The sequence below is a fragment of the Condylostylus longicornis genome, unplaced genomic scaffold (genome assembly GCF_029603195.1).
Source record: "Condylostylus longicornis isolate FDR11 unplaced genomic scaffold, ASM2960319v2 ptg000019l, whole genome shotgun sequence".
Lineage (NCBI taxonomy): Eukaryota > Metazoa > Arthropoda > Insecta > Diptera > Dolichopodidae > Condylostylus > Condylostylus longicornis.
In genome coordinates this window covers 939,414-956,198 of record NW_026577988.1, presented here as the reverse complement: position 1 = coordinate 956,198, position 16,785 = coordinate 939,414, and the positions used below count along the sequence as shown (strand labels likewise).

The window sequence follows — 16,785 nt, the reverse complement described above, 5'->3', positions numbered from 1 at the left end:
ATATTTTCTAATACATTTTATATTGAATCAATGATAATGGCTATCTATAAATTCTGCAAATATTAAATTTTATTATCAATAATCCTAAACATGTGTTAATTTCAAAACTTGTTAAGAATAATTTTAGGATTAAGATTTTTTAATGTTTATATTAATAAAATTTATTTATTAGAATGATTTATAATTAATATGTACTCAGAATTTTATTTAATTTTCTATATGTATTACGTATAATGCTAACTAAATGTTAATAAAATTTATATATGAATTGAAATTAAACTATCTATATTTTAAATAGAATTTTATCTATGGAAGGGATAAGATAAAAGTAGTGTTTCATAATTTATGATAGCTCTAAGCAATTTAAAATTATTTAGAAATTTTCGATTTTACAACACTTGTAAATTGTTGTTAAAATCATCTTGTAAGTAATCCTATATATATATGTATATATATATTTAATAGTGATTTTACAATTTTGTAGTTAATTTACAATAATTTAATCGTTGATTTATTTAATCAGTTTAGACTATGTTAATATTTGACATAATTGTGTTGTAAAAGCAAATCAATAAAAGTATTAAGTATGTAATTAGTTTCAATCTAGAAAGTTGAAAATATTTTAAATTTCTAATGTTGATGGATTTATAATAAAATTTCAAAAATTTAAATTCTTATTCTTAAAAAAAATACATTTTATATGATAATTTCTTTCTTTTAATTAATTTTTAATCGTACGTAAGGAAATAGCAATTTTACGTTGTTTCACTGTCGGCTAATTTGCCAAGTCTTTGCATTTTAATATTGAAAAGTCTTTGTACAAGAGCTGCCCTCTATGAAAATCTTATAAATTTAAACCTGATATTTTTTATACTATTAAAATATTTTTATTTTTTTTATAAGATTTCCTTTATTCAGAAAGTTTTTTTAATTTAGCTTACAATAAATATTTCTTGTTAGAGTTCCGCTATGAACTCCGCTATGAAAAGAGCTGGCTCCGGTATGAGCCAATATACTTGTGACAACTTTTTGTTATTTAGAAAATTATGTACTTGACTCGAATACTAGAATTTTTTAAACTTTACTTTTAATTATTTATAAAGCATAATTTTAATATAAAACACAAATTCTTAAAACATTCTCTAATTCACAATTTATTTTTTAGGTTAGAAAAACAGCTGGAAGAGATGCAAATAAATATTTTGCAATGAAAGTTTTAAAAAAAGCCTCAATAGTCACAAATCAAAAAGATACAGCGCACACAAGAGCTGAAAGAAATATACTAGAAGCTGTCAAGGTATGCACCAAATAAAAATATCTTATTGTTTATATAATTAGCTATAACAAAAAAAAAATTTATATACATTTAGTTTATCAAGGACATATTCAATAATTTTTCAATATTTTATATTTTTTTTTTCTTTTTTAGCATCCATTTATTGTAGAATTAGTTTATGCCTTTCAAACTGGTGGAAAGCTGTATTTAATTTTAGAATATTTGAGTGGTGGTGAACTTTTTATGCATTTAGAACGTGAAGGAATATTTTTAGAGGATACAACATGGTATTAATTTTCTTATTTTTTTTTTTTTAATATTTTATATATTGATTTATTTTTTATATTTTTAGTTTTTATCTAAGTGAAATCATTCTAGCATTAGAGCATTTGCACTCTTTAGGAATTATTTATCGAGATTTAAAGCCTGAAAACATATTATTGGACGCACAAGGACACGTTAAATTGACAGATTTTGGTTTATGTAAAGAACATATTCAAGAGGGTATTGTAACACATACATTCTGTGGCACAATAGAATACATGTAAGCACAATAATATGATTGCGACAAAAAAAAAAGTTTTCATCAAATAAATATAATTATTAAAAAAAATAATATACGTTAAAATTTTTTAGGGCCCCAGAAATTTTAACAAGAAGTGGTCATGGTAAGGCTGTGGATTGGTGGTCATTAGGTGCATTAATGTTTGATATGTTAACTGGAGTGGTAATTTTATTCAAATTAAAATTTTAAAAACTATTTTTAAAAACATATTTTTGAATTTTTATAGCCACCATTTACAGCTGAAAACAGGAAGAAAACAATTGAGACTATATTAAAAGCAAAATTAAATTTACCTGCCTATTTAACACCAGATGCCAGAGACTTAGTACGTAGATTAATGAAACGTCAAGTTTCACAAAGATTAGGTAGCGGTCCAGAAGATGCTGGTGCTATAAGAGCCCATCCATTCTTTAAATTAGTCAACTGGGATGATGTTTTAGCACGCCGTATAGAACCTCCAATAAAACCAATATTGGTATGTTTTTTTTTTAAATTTTATTATTATTAATTGAAATGATATAACTTTTTTTTTTGATTAAAAAAATTTATAGAGAAGTGAAGATGATGTTTCACAATTTGATACAAAATTCACACGTCAAATACCAGTTGATTCCCCAGATGACACAACATTAAGTGAAAGTGCAAACTTGATTTTCCAAGTGAGTTTGATTTTAAGAAAAAAAAAAACAAATAAAATGTCAGTTGATTTTAATTTAATAAATGTTTTTTGCAATTTTTAAGTATTTTTTAAAAGCATGGAAATACTTTGAGAGAAATTCTTTCTTAATTATCTATACGTACATTTTATTTGTAGGGTTTTACATATGTTGCGCCATCTGTATTAGAAGATATGCAAAGAACAAATCGTATGCCAGCTAGATCACCACGTCGAACACCACGTCAACATGATGGTTCATATAGATTATCAGCTTTTCCAACAACAATATCAGCTGCACCAACTTCAAATCATCATCATTTGCAACGTGGTATGTGCGGTTCAAGAGCGACGCCACCGCATTTACAAGCATTTGCTCCACGTCCGTCTCCTCAAGATGAAATGATGGACGTTCAGGGTTTACCAATTGTGTAGTGTTATCATTTAAGAAAATATTAAAAAATTAAGGAAATTTATATAAAGAAAAAGTAAACAAAAAAAAAACAAAAAAAAAAACTAGATAAAAATTTAATAAAAATAAAAAAATAAAACTATATGAATATAATAAAAAAGAGAGAAGAAAAAAAATAAATTAATAATAAAGAAACTACTAAATAAAATTAAGAATAACGACTAAAATAATATTTTTTTTTTTTTTTTGACAAAACAGATATAAATAAATTTATAAACTTAAAACAAAAAAAAAAATACGAAAACGAAAAAAAAATTTATAAAAATTAAAAAGTCATGCATAAAATGTAAATTACCAACTACCACCCTAAATTATAAACTATACGTACATATGTATTTGTATATACATATTTATGTACGAAAATACATTATATATACATATATATATATAATATGTATTTAATAAATAATATAATATTATGTTATATTAATCATTTATGTTATTTTAAAATACTATATATATATACTATATAAATATACCTATATAATATTTGCATATATAAAATAATAAATAAATTATTTAATATAAAAGTATATAAGATGTATATGATACATAATAAAACTAAACTGCTTAATTATATAAAACAAAAAAAAAGCGAACCTACTATTTATAAATAATTAGAATTATGAATATTAAATTTAAATACATTATATGTATATATATATAAATAATATAATACAATGAAATATTAATAATTAATTGTTGTTACTTACTCCAAAAATTAAAAATAAGAAAAAAAAAAAATAAATAAAAAAATAAATTAATTTATGCCAATTTAAAACAAAAAATTTATTTTTTATGTTTATTAGAAATATTAATTAACATTGTAATATAAAATTTGTTTATTATATACATATATATTTTAGTTTTCATTTTTGAAATGAATTTTTTGAAAAATTTATAATTTAGTTTTTTCTTTTCTAAAATAAAAACTGTTTGCTGTATAATAGAAAATATGATATTTAATTTAAAAAAAACTTTTTGAAATTATTTTTGTAATACGTTCGAGATATGCATGCAGACGCATTCTAAACGCACCATTATAAATTTTGATTTTTCTTTAAAAATTTGCACATTTATTTTTCTTGTAATTTTTTTTTTAAATAAGAATTTGAAATATCAGTAAAAAATTTCAGTTTATTTTAAAAGTATGTAGCTATTTTGAATTTTTTTTTCTAAAATATATTTTCTTTTAATTTTTCTTATTCTTATATATACATATAGTTATGGAATTTATATGTTTTCAAAATGTGGTTTAGTATTCGAACAATCATTAGTGATAGTACAATTTTAAGAATAAAGATTCTTGGTATAATATAAAATATAACAATTTCAATTTATTATAATTACTTTTAGTTTTGAATTAATATAATTTTCATGTATGAGTACATTTTTGAAATTACAATTTTTTTTTTTTTTTTGGATATGAAGTGTATCTAAATCATAAAATAAATTTATTTTACAAAAAATCACAATAATATCCTTTTGAAAATAATTAATACAATATTTTTGTTCAGTGCATAGCTTAAATTGATATCAAAATATGATAAATTTACGTAAAGTTGCAATAAAAAAGAAATATTAATTTAATTTTTGTTTCAGTTTTTTATTCTGTAAGAGAGTGAAAAATGTTTAATAATTGGTTTAAAATCAAAATAAAAATAGTTCGTTAAAAAATTGTTTTTAATTCTTTAAATTTTTCTTAATGCTTTTTTTTTTATATAAAATTTAACGTTTGGATGATAAAAAACGTAATATATTAAAAAAAAAAACACAATTTTGATGTATCAATACCGATTTTTTTTTGAATCAAATTACTAATGGACATTTTCTATATATAAAATTTAATTATTAAAAAATGTATGTTCAAATATATAAAAATAAATTGATAATAAAATACATAAATCTAGCCTCTTAGTGTGGTTGATATTGAAATTTTGTTTAATAATAAAATAATTCCATATAAATTTAGTCTATATGTGTATATATACATAATTTTTTGCTTTATTATATTTCCAAAATTAATTTGAAATAATATTTTACATAATAAAGAAACTTAGTTTTGAATTTTTTTTAAATATTTTCACATAATACAATATTATAAAGACTACAAATTTATCAAAAAAAAATATATTTTTTGTGTCTGCATTTTATGTTTTTGATGAATAGATTTTTTTGCAGCATAATATTTGTAATCAGAAAAGAAATAAATTATTTATTGAATTAATGAAATAAAATCAAAGTTTATTTTTTAAAATTCAATTCTAATATATACATAAATATATTTTATTTCTGATCTGGTCTATTTAAATTTTAAGAGTCCATTGTGAGCATTTTGATAAATCTCTTAATAATTTTTAAAAATTTTGTAGCATAATTAAAGAAAAATATGGAGAATTAAGTTTGAAAATAATGTTGAAATAGTAATTAAAATTTAATTTATTTACGTCTAATTAAAAAATACACTAGTTTGCAGGCTACAATTTTCAATTCAAAATTTCAAATAAGCTAACAGAATCAATTAATCTTAAAGAAATATAGACAAGAAAGTATTATAAACTATGTAAAAGAACTTGTCAAAAATAATAATACTTTTCGAATACTTAATTGTTCTAAAGCCGTAAATATCTTTTCCAATTTAAAAATGATAAATTTGAATCACAATGGATATCTATTTTTTTAAAATGACTATTCAATAATAAATATATTGTTTCTATTTTTTTACATACATAAATGCGTATACATATAAAAATAAATAATATTATAATAAATTTTTTTTTGCTATCATTATTGTTTTGTTATCAAACTAAATATTAAGTACAATTATTATGTTTTATTTTAAAAATAATAAAAATGTTAAAAATTTTCATATTTCATTGAATTTGAAATAAAAAAAAAAAATAGAAAAAAGAGATATCTTACCTATGTATAAAAAAATTTGAACAAAAATTTTTTTGTCTTCGTTTTTATATACTTAAAAAATAAAAAAACAAAACAAAAGTTTATATTCAAATATCATAAGAATTATAATACCTCGTTTTTATAAATAAACTAAAAAGTTTTTCTTTCTTATATTACAGTTTTTTTTTTTAATTTTACATTTTTAGAAACAGGTTACCATACATGTATAAATATAATATTATATAAGTAATTGAAAACAAAATGAGGCACTTCAATTAATGTTTCATGGAAGAACAAGAGAACCTTGTTTGTTAAAACATTTTTTTTTTCAGTGTTAAGACATTTAAAATTCTTTCAAATTTCTTATTATTTTATAGACGCTAATATAACAAAAATTTAATTTGCTTTGTATATAAAAATTTTCGAAAATTTTTTTTTGTATTCATACAATGCCCGATATACTATTATTTTGGTCCTTGAATAAATGAAGCAAATTCATTTAAATCAGTTAGTTAGGATCGAAGTTGTTTCGTTGAAATTGAAGATAAAGAATTATGTAATTTATAATTCTTATTTAAAAAAATTTTTGCTAATATCAATTTACATATATAATCATCTGAATTTACAATTTAAGTAAATTTAAAAAAGTATGTATTGTGATTTTTAGTTAAAATAAGGGGGCGAGTATACGAATTTACCTTAATTTACAATAATTAAAAAAATAATTAATATTAAATATATTAATTGTTTTATTGACACCATTTTAGTACTCCAAAGTAACGAATGGTTATGATCCAATTAACTTGATATATTTAAAGTTTAATAGGGCTAAACGACTAAATTTCTCTTTATATCACACATGATAATTGTGATATGTGTAAAACCAGATATTTTATAATCGAGATTATTTTCAAAATTAAATTTGTCAAATGAATTTAGAATAAATGTTATAATTTTAAGAAATAGGATTCATTTTTTTTAAACTCCCTTTATAAAAAAAAAAAACAGTAAAAAACTATTAATTTCGCAGCAGACTTGAAAAAACAAATTTGATTTAAGCTATGTAGGTACATGATATATATTTTTAAAAATTATAATATTTTTAAACAAAATGCTAGTTAAAGCTAGTCTTAAGCTACAAATTTAGTTGCAAAAATAATTCATAATTAATTATTAAATATTATTTCATATATACAGAAAAAAAAATGAAAACTTTATAAAAATCTATATTTTATAGTTCACATTTTAAATTTTTGAAATTAGTAATATAAAAGAATATAATATAATATAAATACGTATTTTTTTATGTTAATATAATATTTTAAATTAAAAAAATTAAAAAAAATTAATAATTATTCACTTGGTGCTAAAAATTAGAAAAGGAAACAAATGAACAAAATAAAAAAAAAATAAATAAATTAAAAATACAAAATGTAAGTTTAAAATACCTCAATTATTTTTCAAAGTAAAAAAAATATATATAAATAATTATAATAAATACAAACTGATTTAGTTCAATATAAAATAAAAATAATAAATTATCTATTTTTGTAAATAACAAATTATAATTTTGTTTACTTAAAATATATACTTGCAATAAAATTTTATAGAAAAATGAAAATCACATTTATTCGAAATCTGAAAATTATAGTTTACTGATCTAATCGGTTTCCAATAGTTTCTTCTTTTGTTTTTTAATTTTATGCGTGAAAATTTAGTTTATTAGCTTTTTAACTGCATACTAAAATTTATTTTTTTTTTTTTCAAATTTGTTTTATATATGTGCGGTTAAAACATAACTAGTGATGATTTCAAAAAAGGGTTTTTTCCTTATAGAAAATTTTAAATGTAATTTAAACAGAAATTTTAATAAATCTTAAAATCTTAAGTATTTTATTATAGACCAAGAACGTTCTTTTTTTTTATAATACAATAATTAAATCACAGAATGATACTTTTATACATACATATTTTATACAATAACATATTAATTAAATTTGAAAATAGCCTAATAAATAGTGTAAAATAATAATTTTTGAAACTTTAATGAATTGCCTTGTTTTACTTAAAAAAAAAAAAGAAAAAAAAATAATCATGCTTATTATAAGAGACACTTGTTTTTTTTTATCACATCCATTCGGTGACATTTAAGTGGTGTTATGATATTTGAAGTGCGTTTTGTTAATTGATTAACAATATTTTATAACACTTATATACATTTATAATTTTTTTATATCTCAAAATGGATTAAGATCTTTAAATATGATTTCAGGTTTACTGTTAAAATAATATTCAGAAATGTTAATGATTAAAAAAGGGTTGCTCTCATAATAAGCATGTATCTACAATAATTAGTTATCAAGTACATATAAAATGAAAAATTATTAAAGTGAATCAACTTTATTATAAATAGTAATTAAAATACAATTTTAATTTAATCTATGTAATAAAAGTGGATTAATCGCATACATAAAAGTCAACAAAGTATTATATAAAGATAAAATATAAAGAGTAATAATGTCCAACAAATTATGAGAAGTAATAATATAAAATTATTAAAAAAAAAATATGTATTTAATTTATATTTTTTTCAAAATGGGAATGAAGAATGATAAAACTTTCTTATTTCAACTCTTAAATAAAATTTTGGAATTAGAAAATTTAAAATTACTTATTCCCATTTTTATTTTTTAACACCTCATAGTTTGTAGATTTATTGCAGCTTTATATAAAATAAAATATCAAAATTAATTTTTTTTTATAAAACATAATGACCTTATTTGCTTAGTTTTAATTGAAGACTCTTTTTTTATATGATATAATACTTACTTTTGAAATATGTATATTTTTATTTCATATTTCTCTATAAATTTAACAAATAAATATTAGAATAAATTAAATAAATAAAAATAAAAAACAGTAAAAAGTGTTCAAAATATAATAATTAATTACCAATAATAAATCCAAAACAAAAAAATAATAAAAATTTTGGTGGCGTTAAACAAAAAAAAAATAAAAAAAATTTTTGTACTTTTTAAAGAAGCGATAATTGTAATTAATTATAAAAAATACAATATAGTGTTAAAAAAAAACCAAAGGAATAATATTCTATACCAAACATTATACACATTCATCATAATATATCAATAAAATAGAAATAAAATAATGAAATAGAAAAAAAGCAGCATATTTTTGAAGTTTTTGTGTAATTGGAATTTGAACAAAAATTTAATTTTATTCAATTTAAAAATACAATTACAATTTTTTAAGCAAATGCACTAAATGATTTTCTTTGGATTTATTTATTATATAAATATTTTATTTATCCCGATAATAATGAAATCATTAATTTAATGATTTCATTATTATCGGATTTAAATAATTTTAATATCTTTAATCAAAACTAAATTATATAATATCTAAATATTTTTCCTTAGTAAATTTTGTATTATTTTTGTCTACTCAATTTTTTTAAAATATTTCATCTTTAAAATATTATTAGCATCCTTAAAATATTTACAAAAAAAATAAAAATATATTTATATTTGGCTGATAATAAAATTCAATATTTACTTTTGAACTTGAATAAAATATCTAATTTATTTTCAATATGTTGGGGATTTTCGAAAATTCAGTTCTATAAATCCAAACAATAAAATAGTATGTACGATAAATTTTTACTAAAAAAGAGCTGCATTCGAAAATTGTAGCATGCTTAAAGTTCTAAAGCGTTTTTGAAGATTTTGATGATTAAATGTTGCAAAAATATTTTAATTTAAAAAAAAAAATATCATAGAAAAATGTAAGATATCAAAAATTCTTGTAGATTTTTGAGAAAAAAAAAAAAATTTTAAGATTTTATTCTGAATTATCGAAAATTCCCATACTCTCATTATATGATATAATCGTCGATTTTTATTTAATAATGAATAAATATTTTTTGTTAAATAAACGATATATGTAGGAGTTTTTTTTTGGAATTATATGCATATAATATAATTTGTACTTGACAAAAGAAATAAAATTGAATAAACTAATTAATAAATAAAAATAAAAAACAAATTAATAACTAAATATCTTTCTTAAACTGCATTTATATATGTGTTTAGATATAACTAATTGAATTTCTTACAATCAAATATCTTATAATCAATTAAAAATAATATCACAAAAATAAAAAAAAACATTATACTTAATACAAATATGGTTTAAAAAATTTAATTAAAATTAAACCATTGAAAAAATTAAAACATTATACACACAACACAAGATTGATATATAACAATATATATATATATATATATATATTATGTACATAATTGTTATAAAAATATAAGAATAATATTTTGTATAAATAATAATATTGTGTATCGTAATAATCACATATTAAATTCAATAAATATCGTAATTTTTTTATTAATAGCTAATGATAAAGGAATATTTCTATTAAAATTTTCACTTTAAAATTTAAATGTCCATTTACTTTAAAAATCATTTAATTGAGTACACAAAAATGTTAAATGCTCTTAAATTATAATACTATATATTTGTAAAATTATTAGTTTTTGGATGCTTTTGAATAAATTTTTGATTCTCGAATATTTCATATTTTTATTCAATTCAAAGTAAATTAGAAATTTTTTTTATTTTATTTGAGAGCGGAGTTCATCTGGTCACATTCACAATTTAAGATACAAAATTTATATATAAAAGTTATAAAATTTATATTTAAAAATTTCTTAATTTTTTAATAATTTTAATTTAAAATTCCAAATACACTAGATACCTCGAGATATGACATTTTGCGGTAACTAAAATTTAAATCGTAAGTCGAATTGTCGCAAAAGTAGAGACAATAATATATGAAAATAAACTTGCAATTTAAAAAACTATATTTTAATTAATATAGATCAAAAAACTAAAAATAAAATCTACAATTATACAAAAAATATTGTAAATAAATAATATTGTATAATTTTCTAACAAAAAATAAATTGCATACAAAGATTTTTTTTTAAATTTAAAACTATCACAGAATTTTTGTCGCAAGTTGAAAAGAGAAATGACTTAAATTATTTCAGGTCGTACTTTGAAATGTCGTATTATAAGACGTCGTATCTTGAGAAATTTATTATACTTACATATATTATGTGTAAGTTTATAAAAATTAAAATTAAAATTAATTAATTGCATTTGAGTTTTTATTGGCTAATGTTACAAAATGATCTTCCTGAGTTCAGTCTACTAAAAAACTTAAATTTTAGTTTTCCTTTTATTTTCAATGTTTTTTTATTAACACAAAATATTTATAATGTGAGTACTTAAAATAGAAAATTTAAATAAATATTATAATCAACTGCCAAAAGTGTTCATTTTTTTGTAAATGTTCTTTTTTATTTGGTAATTAATATATAAAACAATTAGATTTACCACAATGTGTTTTATTGTAAATAGATGAAAAAATATAAAAAAATAGTTAAAATAAATAAAATTTTTTTGTTCAAATACAATTTTATAAAACTTTTTTGCTTTCTTTTTTAAAAAGTGCTGTGTGTAATAATGACAAAAAAAAAACAATTGTAATACACAATATAACAATAATATAAATATACATATATACGTTATCATATAAAGATTTTTCAGAATTAGTATACTGGTATATACTGGTATTTTAGTATACTGGTATAAAAGTTATTATATACTATTATTTAGGTTATATTATATTTAATGCACAAAACGAAATTTTTTTTAATATAAAGATTATTGATTTTAATATTTTTTGATATTATAAAAATATTTATTTTATAAAATATAATTTTGATAAGAATTAAATGAAGATCTGGTGTAGTTTTTAAACCCGAAAATTTAAATTTAAATCAAATGACCATTTTAGAAATCAAGTTATTTGCAACATGGTAACCTAATAAAACTTATATAAATATTTTATAATTTAATAATTTTAATAATTATTCATAGATAAATAAGCTCAAATAAATATCAATATATTACAAATTACAGGACACATTCCTATGGTGGTGTATTAACATATACCAGCGGATTAGTTCTCGTGATCTTCGTTAGAAAATTGTAAAGAAGAAAATTGTTCTTCAAAAATGTAGGTTTCAATAGCTTTCGGTTCAAGATTTTTTCTTTCAAAGATTTTGGTCCTGTTATACATGCGCTTGAATGTCTAGTAATGTAATCAAAATACCACAGCAATTCAAAAAATTATTTTTTGAATATTTTTTTACATGTCAGATAACCAAAGTTTTTCAAAATTTAGAAAGTTTGAATTTACGAGTAGACTTGAAAGCCTGAGTTTTGGTAATGAAAATTTCACTCATTGTACTGATATTTTTTGTGATTTTTGTTCCTCTCATTCAAAATATCAAGCATAATTCATATAGGTTACGAGTATAACTGTCCTATAGTCTTTATAACTGATACCTGTGTTACTATGTATTAGAAAGATTATTATTATTTGAACTTTTAGAACTAAATGTGGACTTAGAGTTTAGAAAATTATTATTTAGATTTTTAAAGATATTTAAAATTTTATTATAATCCTTACTTTCTACTAAATTTTGACAAAACTCACTTTATTTGTAAATGAAGTCAAAATTAATATTAATGTAAACACTTCTTAATTTATATCACTTAAATTTAAAAATTATATTGTCAATATCTTTGTTTGTCTTAAAGTTTAAATCAATTATACTCTTGCAAAGTGGCTTATTCAAATTGAATAAAGATTTAAATTTTCAAGCTCAGATTCAGTGACTTCAATATTCAATATATAGGGTTTTCGAATATGAGCCAATAAATCAATGAATAAGCCCTGTTACTCCAACATCGCGTTTGCTGAAAAATTTTTTATCCTTACTACCGAAAATCTAACGGTGGTAGTATGTATAACCTACCAATGTCAATCCACCACCATAAAAAAATATCGTGTATATTTTTTAAAATTTCCTTTTACAAAATTATTCTTGTTTTATAAATTAAAAATAGAAAAAAAAAGAACACCAGAAACACTAATAAATTGTAATAAATTTTTTGTATTTCCTTTTTTGAAATTTTATGTGTGTTTTATGAATGTAAATTTTATATAACAAAAATCATTAAAAATAATTAAATAATTTTCTAATATTTTTTGTTTTTAATTCAAAAATCATTGAAACTATGTATAATATTGTTTTATTATAAAAAAATACTTATTCAAATATTTTAATAATAGAAGCGTTAAAAATGAAAAATTTGCAAAAATATTTTTATTAATATTAAAATTTTATAAAAATATGTATAATAATAAAAAAACAAAAATATAAGAGTGTATAATATTTAGTAGTGTTTTTAGAACTAAAAAAAAAAATTTATAAAATTAGAAAATATTTTTATTATAAATTTTTTTGTTTGTTATTTTTTTTTTGCCTTTTTTTTATAAGCAACATAGAATTGAATATATAAGAAAAATACTATTTAAAATCTAATTATTAAAAAATGATTTTCGATAAAAAATCATATTGTAAATAAATTATTTATAATATTACTTATATATAATTAAAAATATATATATATACATATATATATATATATATATATATATATATATATATATATATACAATTAATATTGCGCATATTCTTGTGCTTAATACAATAATACTTGTAATATTACAATTAATTTATAATATATTTTTTAAGATTAATATTTAATATCAAAAAAACATGATTTGTAAATAAAATACATACATAGATAAACACAGAAAATATAGTTAAAAATTTGAAAAAAAAAAAACAAAAAAAAAATTGTGTATGAAATTAAATAAAAATTATTAAAATAAAACTTTTATATAATGAAATTAACACAAAAAAAAATTAATAAAATAAATGGAACGAAAAAAGATTAATGATTTAATTCCTGCATATAATTAAAATTTAATATATTAATATTAAAAGTACATATATACATATATACTTTTAGAATATATATAATATATATATATATATCCCTTAGAATATATATATATATATATATATATATATATATATATATATATCCTAATATATGTATAGGATATAGGATATATGTATATTCATATAATTATACATATAAGGTGTAATCGATAGTGTCAAATGACGGTCGACAACAATTGCATCTGACGGTCGGCCACTAATTATTGACAATCAAAAATTTATGCTAAAAAAAAACTTTTGCATATCAACTTTCGTGTATAACTTTTGTATGCAATCGATTTCAGCAGTTAAAATTTTTTTTTACAAAAATGTCAAAAAATTTTAGCAATGTTTGGCAAGTAATTGACATTATTAATTACGGGACATTATTGTTTATTCGCATTATCGGTTACACAACAAAAATGGAAACATAATTTATGTTGACAACATTAAAAGTTACAATGCTCGATTACACCTTTATCATAATAAATATATTTGAATGAATGTACATGTACATAAATATATTGCATACATAATATATGTATGTGTTATATATAATTTCACATAATATTGTATTTCATTATTATAAAATATAAAATATATAATATATATATATATAAGTATATATATTTTTAATTATTTTCACATTGAAATTAAAGAAGTTATCTATATATAAAATATTTTTTTAAATTGTATTTACTTTTATATAAAATATATATATATATAAATAAAATATATATATATATATATATATATATATATATATATATATATATTCATATACATATATATATATATATATATATATATATATATACATATATATATATATTCATATATATTCATATATATATATTCATATATTCATATATTTATTCATATACATATATATATATATATATATATATACATATATATATATATGTAATATAATAATAAATTAAATATATAAATATATATCATTATGTATAATATATATAAATTGACGAATGTTTCCTATACAGTAAAACAAAAAAAAAACAAACAAATAAAAAACAATTTATTTAAAATATTTAAGGCAACATAACAAAATACAACATTCATTTTAAACTGTAAGTGTAAAACAAAAAGTATAACAATCATAAACAGAACTTATACACACATAATTATATATTATAAAACAAACATACATATATAGAGAAATATTGAAAAAAAAAAATAAAAATTCCAAAAATATTTTATTATTATTTTTTTTAAATTTTGGTTTCTGAAACAAAATAAAATAATCTTCAAATTTAAAGAAAAAAAAAGGCATAAAAACAACTGAATATAAAAACTGTAATTAAGAATACCTGAAATTAAAAACTATATACATAAACTTAACATTCTATATATATATATATAAAATATATATTATATATTGCATATATATAATATTATTTATTATACACATGTATATTTATTTAATATTAAAGTAATATGTACAAAATATACAAATACGTACACACATAAAATTCATAAAACATAATATTAATAAAAATGCGTGTGCAATATTAATAAAACAAAAATAAAAAATTTATAAAATTTCGATATATATATATATATATATATACACATTAAATAGCTATATTTCGAATCGTATATATGTATATACTACATAATATATCAATAATATTATATTTAAAAATAAATATAATAAATAAAATTACAACCATTTAAATGTGTAATTTTACATCTAATGCATGTAATTTGTATAACATTTGTAAAATATATAAGAACATATGTTTATGAAACAAACATATTTATATACATATATTGTATAAATAATAAATATTGATTAAAAAATCAAATAAACACGAAAAAAATAATAAATAAATAATTAAAACAAAAAAAAAATACATTTTTTTCTACCTAAATTTAAGTGAATTTATTGTTATTGAAAACTTTGGACGAATGTTATTAAAAAAAAAAAACTGTAAAGAAAAAAAAATATTGAATTAAATTTTACATTTTGAAAATGTAAAAAAATCCATAATGTTTACCGTTATTTATTAAATAAATGTAACGATAACGGTATGTGGAAAGAAGCGATAAAAAAAAATAAAATGCAATGTAATGAGACAAAAAAAAAAGATAAAAAAATAATGAAGAGGAAAAAAAATTTAAAAAACTATAAAAAGAAAAAAAACAGTAAAACAAGATGAAAAACAGAAACATTTTTCGGTGACTAATAAAAATTCAAAATTACATTAAAAAAAAAAATTCTCAAATCTTTTATTTGTTATAATTTTTGTAACTTATTTTTTTTTTCTAAATTCAAATTGAATAAATCAATTTACACGAAACTAATTCATTGGCAAAACAGAACCAAACGAAATTTGCAACACTACAACCTTTCATTTCGAAGTTAGAACAAGCTCTCATTTCAGGTAGCAACTCCATCTGTATCTATACAAGAAAAAATGGCTGACTTCTAATGGTTATAAAATTTTTTAAATTAATAACATTCAACAATATTAATATTCAACATTCAACTATAAAAATCAAGCTCGTAGTCACAAATTAAGTTTGAAAATGTTCAACAAATTTCATTTTTCATTTTTGTATATTTTAATTGATTGAAATTTAGAATATATACCGTAAAAATAATTATGAAAAAATAAAAAAGTTTTTTTTGATCTGTTGTAGATTTGTGTAATTTGCAGAAAAAGTTGTATGGTTTTATGCAGATTTTTGCAGTAATTTGAAGAAATAACGTTAATTGACAAATACTGCAACCTGATTAATTATACAGATGTATGTTCAGCCTCTTTTGAAATGGATTTCTTGTTATTTTAATTTATTTTTTTTAAGTTTTTAAATTAAATTCTATGAATAAGTTTAGATGATTTTGTTGTAGTAAAAATATATTTATTATTTATGAAAAATTAATTGTTTTTTGTGTAGTTCAAGATTTTTTTTTCGGAAAATTGTAAATATTAA

The 16,785-nt window shown here is 18.6% G+C and overlaps 1 protein-coding gene across 2 annotated transcripts in view; it reads left to right on the top strand.

Annotated features, from left to right (window-relative positions):
• Positions 1 to 3,385, top strand: part of LOC129606583 (ribosomal protein S6 kinase beta-1) — a 57,131-nt gene extending 53,746 nt beyond the window's left edge. Inside the window, exons 5-11 of one of the 2 annotated variants that reach the window (XM_055516967.1) lie at positions 1,166 to 1,297; positions 1,430 to 1,563; positions 1,629 to 1,820; positions 1,913 to 2,003; positions 2,068 to 2,316; positions 2,393 to 2,500; positions 2,656 to 3,385. In XM_055516967.1, the coding sequence (XP_055372942.1) occupies positions 1,166 to 1,297; positions 1,430 to 1,563; positions 1,629 to 1,820; positions 1,913 to 2,003; positions 2,068 to 2,316; positions 2,393 to 2,500; positions 2,656 to 2,931 (1,182 nt within the window). In that variant the 3' untranslated portion in view covers positions 2,932 to 3,385. The remainder of the gene's footprint in view (positions 1 to 1,165; positions 1,298 to 1,429; positions 1,564 to 1,628; positions 1,821 to 1,912; positions 2,004 to 2,067; positions 2,317 to 2,392; positions 2,501 to 2,655) is intronic. The other variant, XM_055516969.1, reaches the window with a different exon arrangement.
• The last annotated feature ends 13,400 nt before the right edge of the window (positions 3,386 to 16,785 follow it).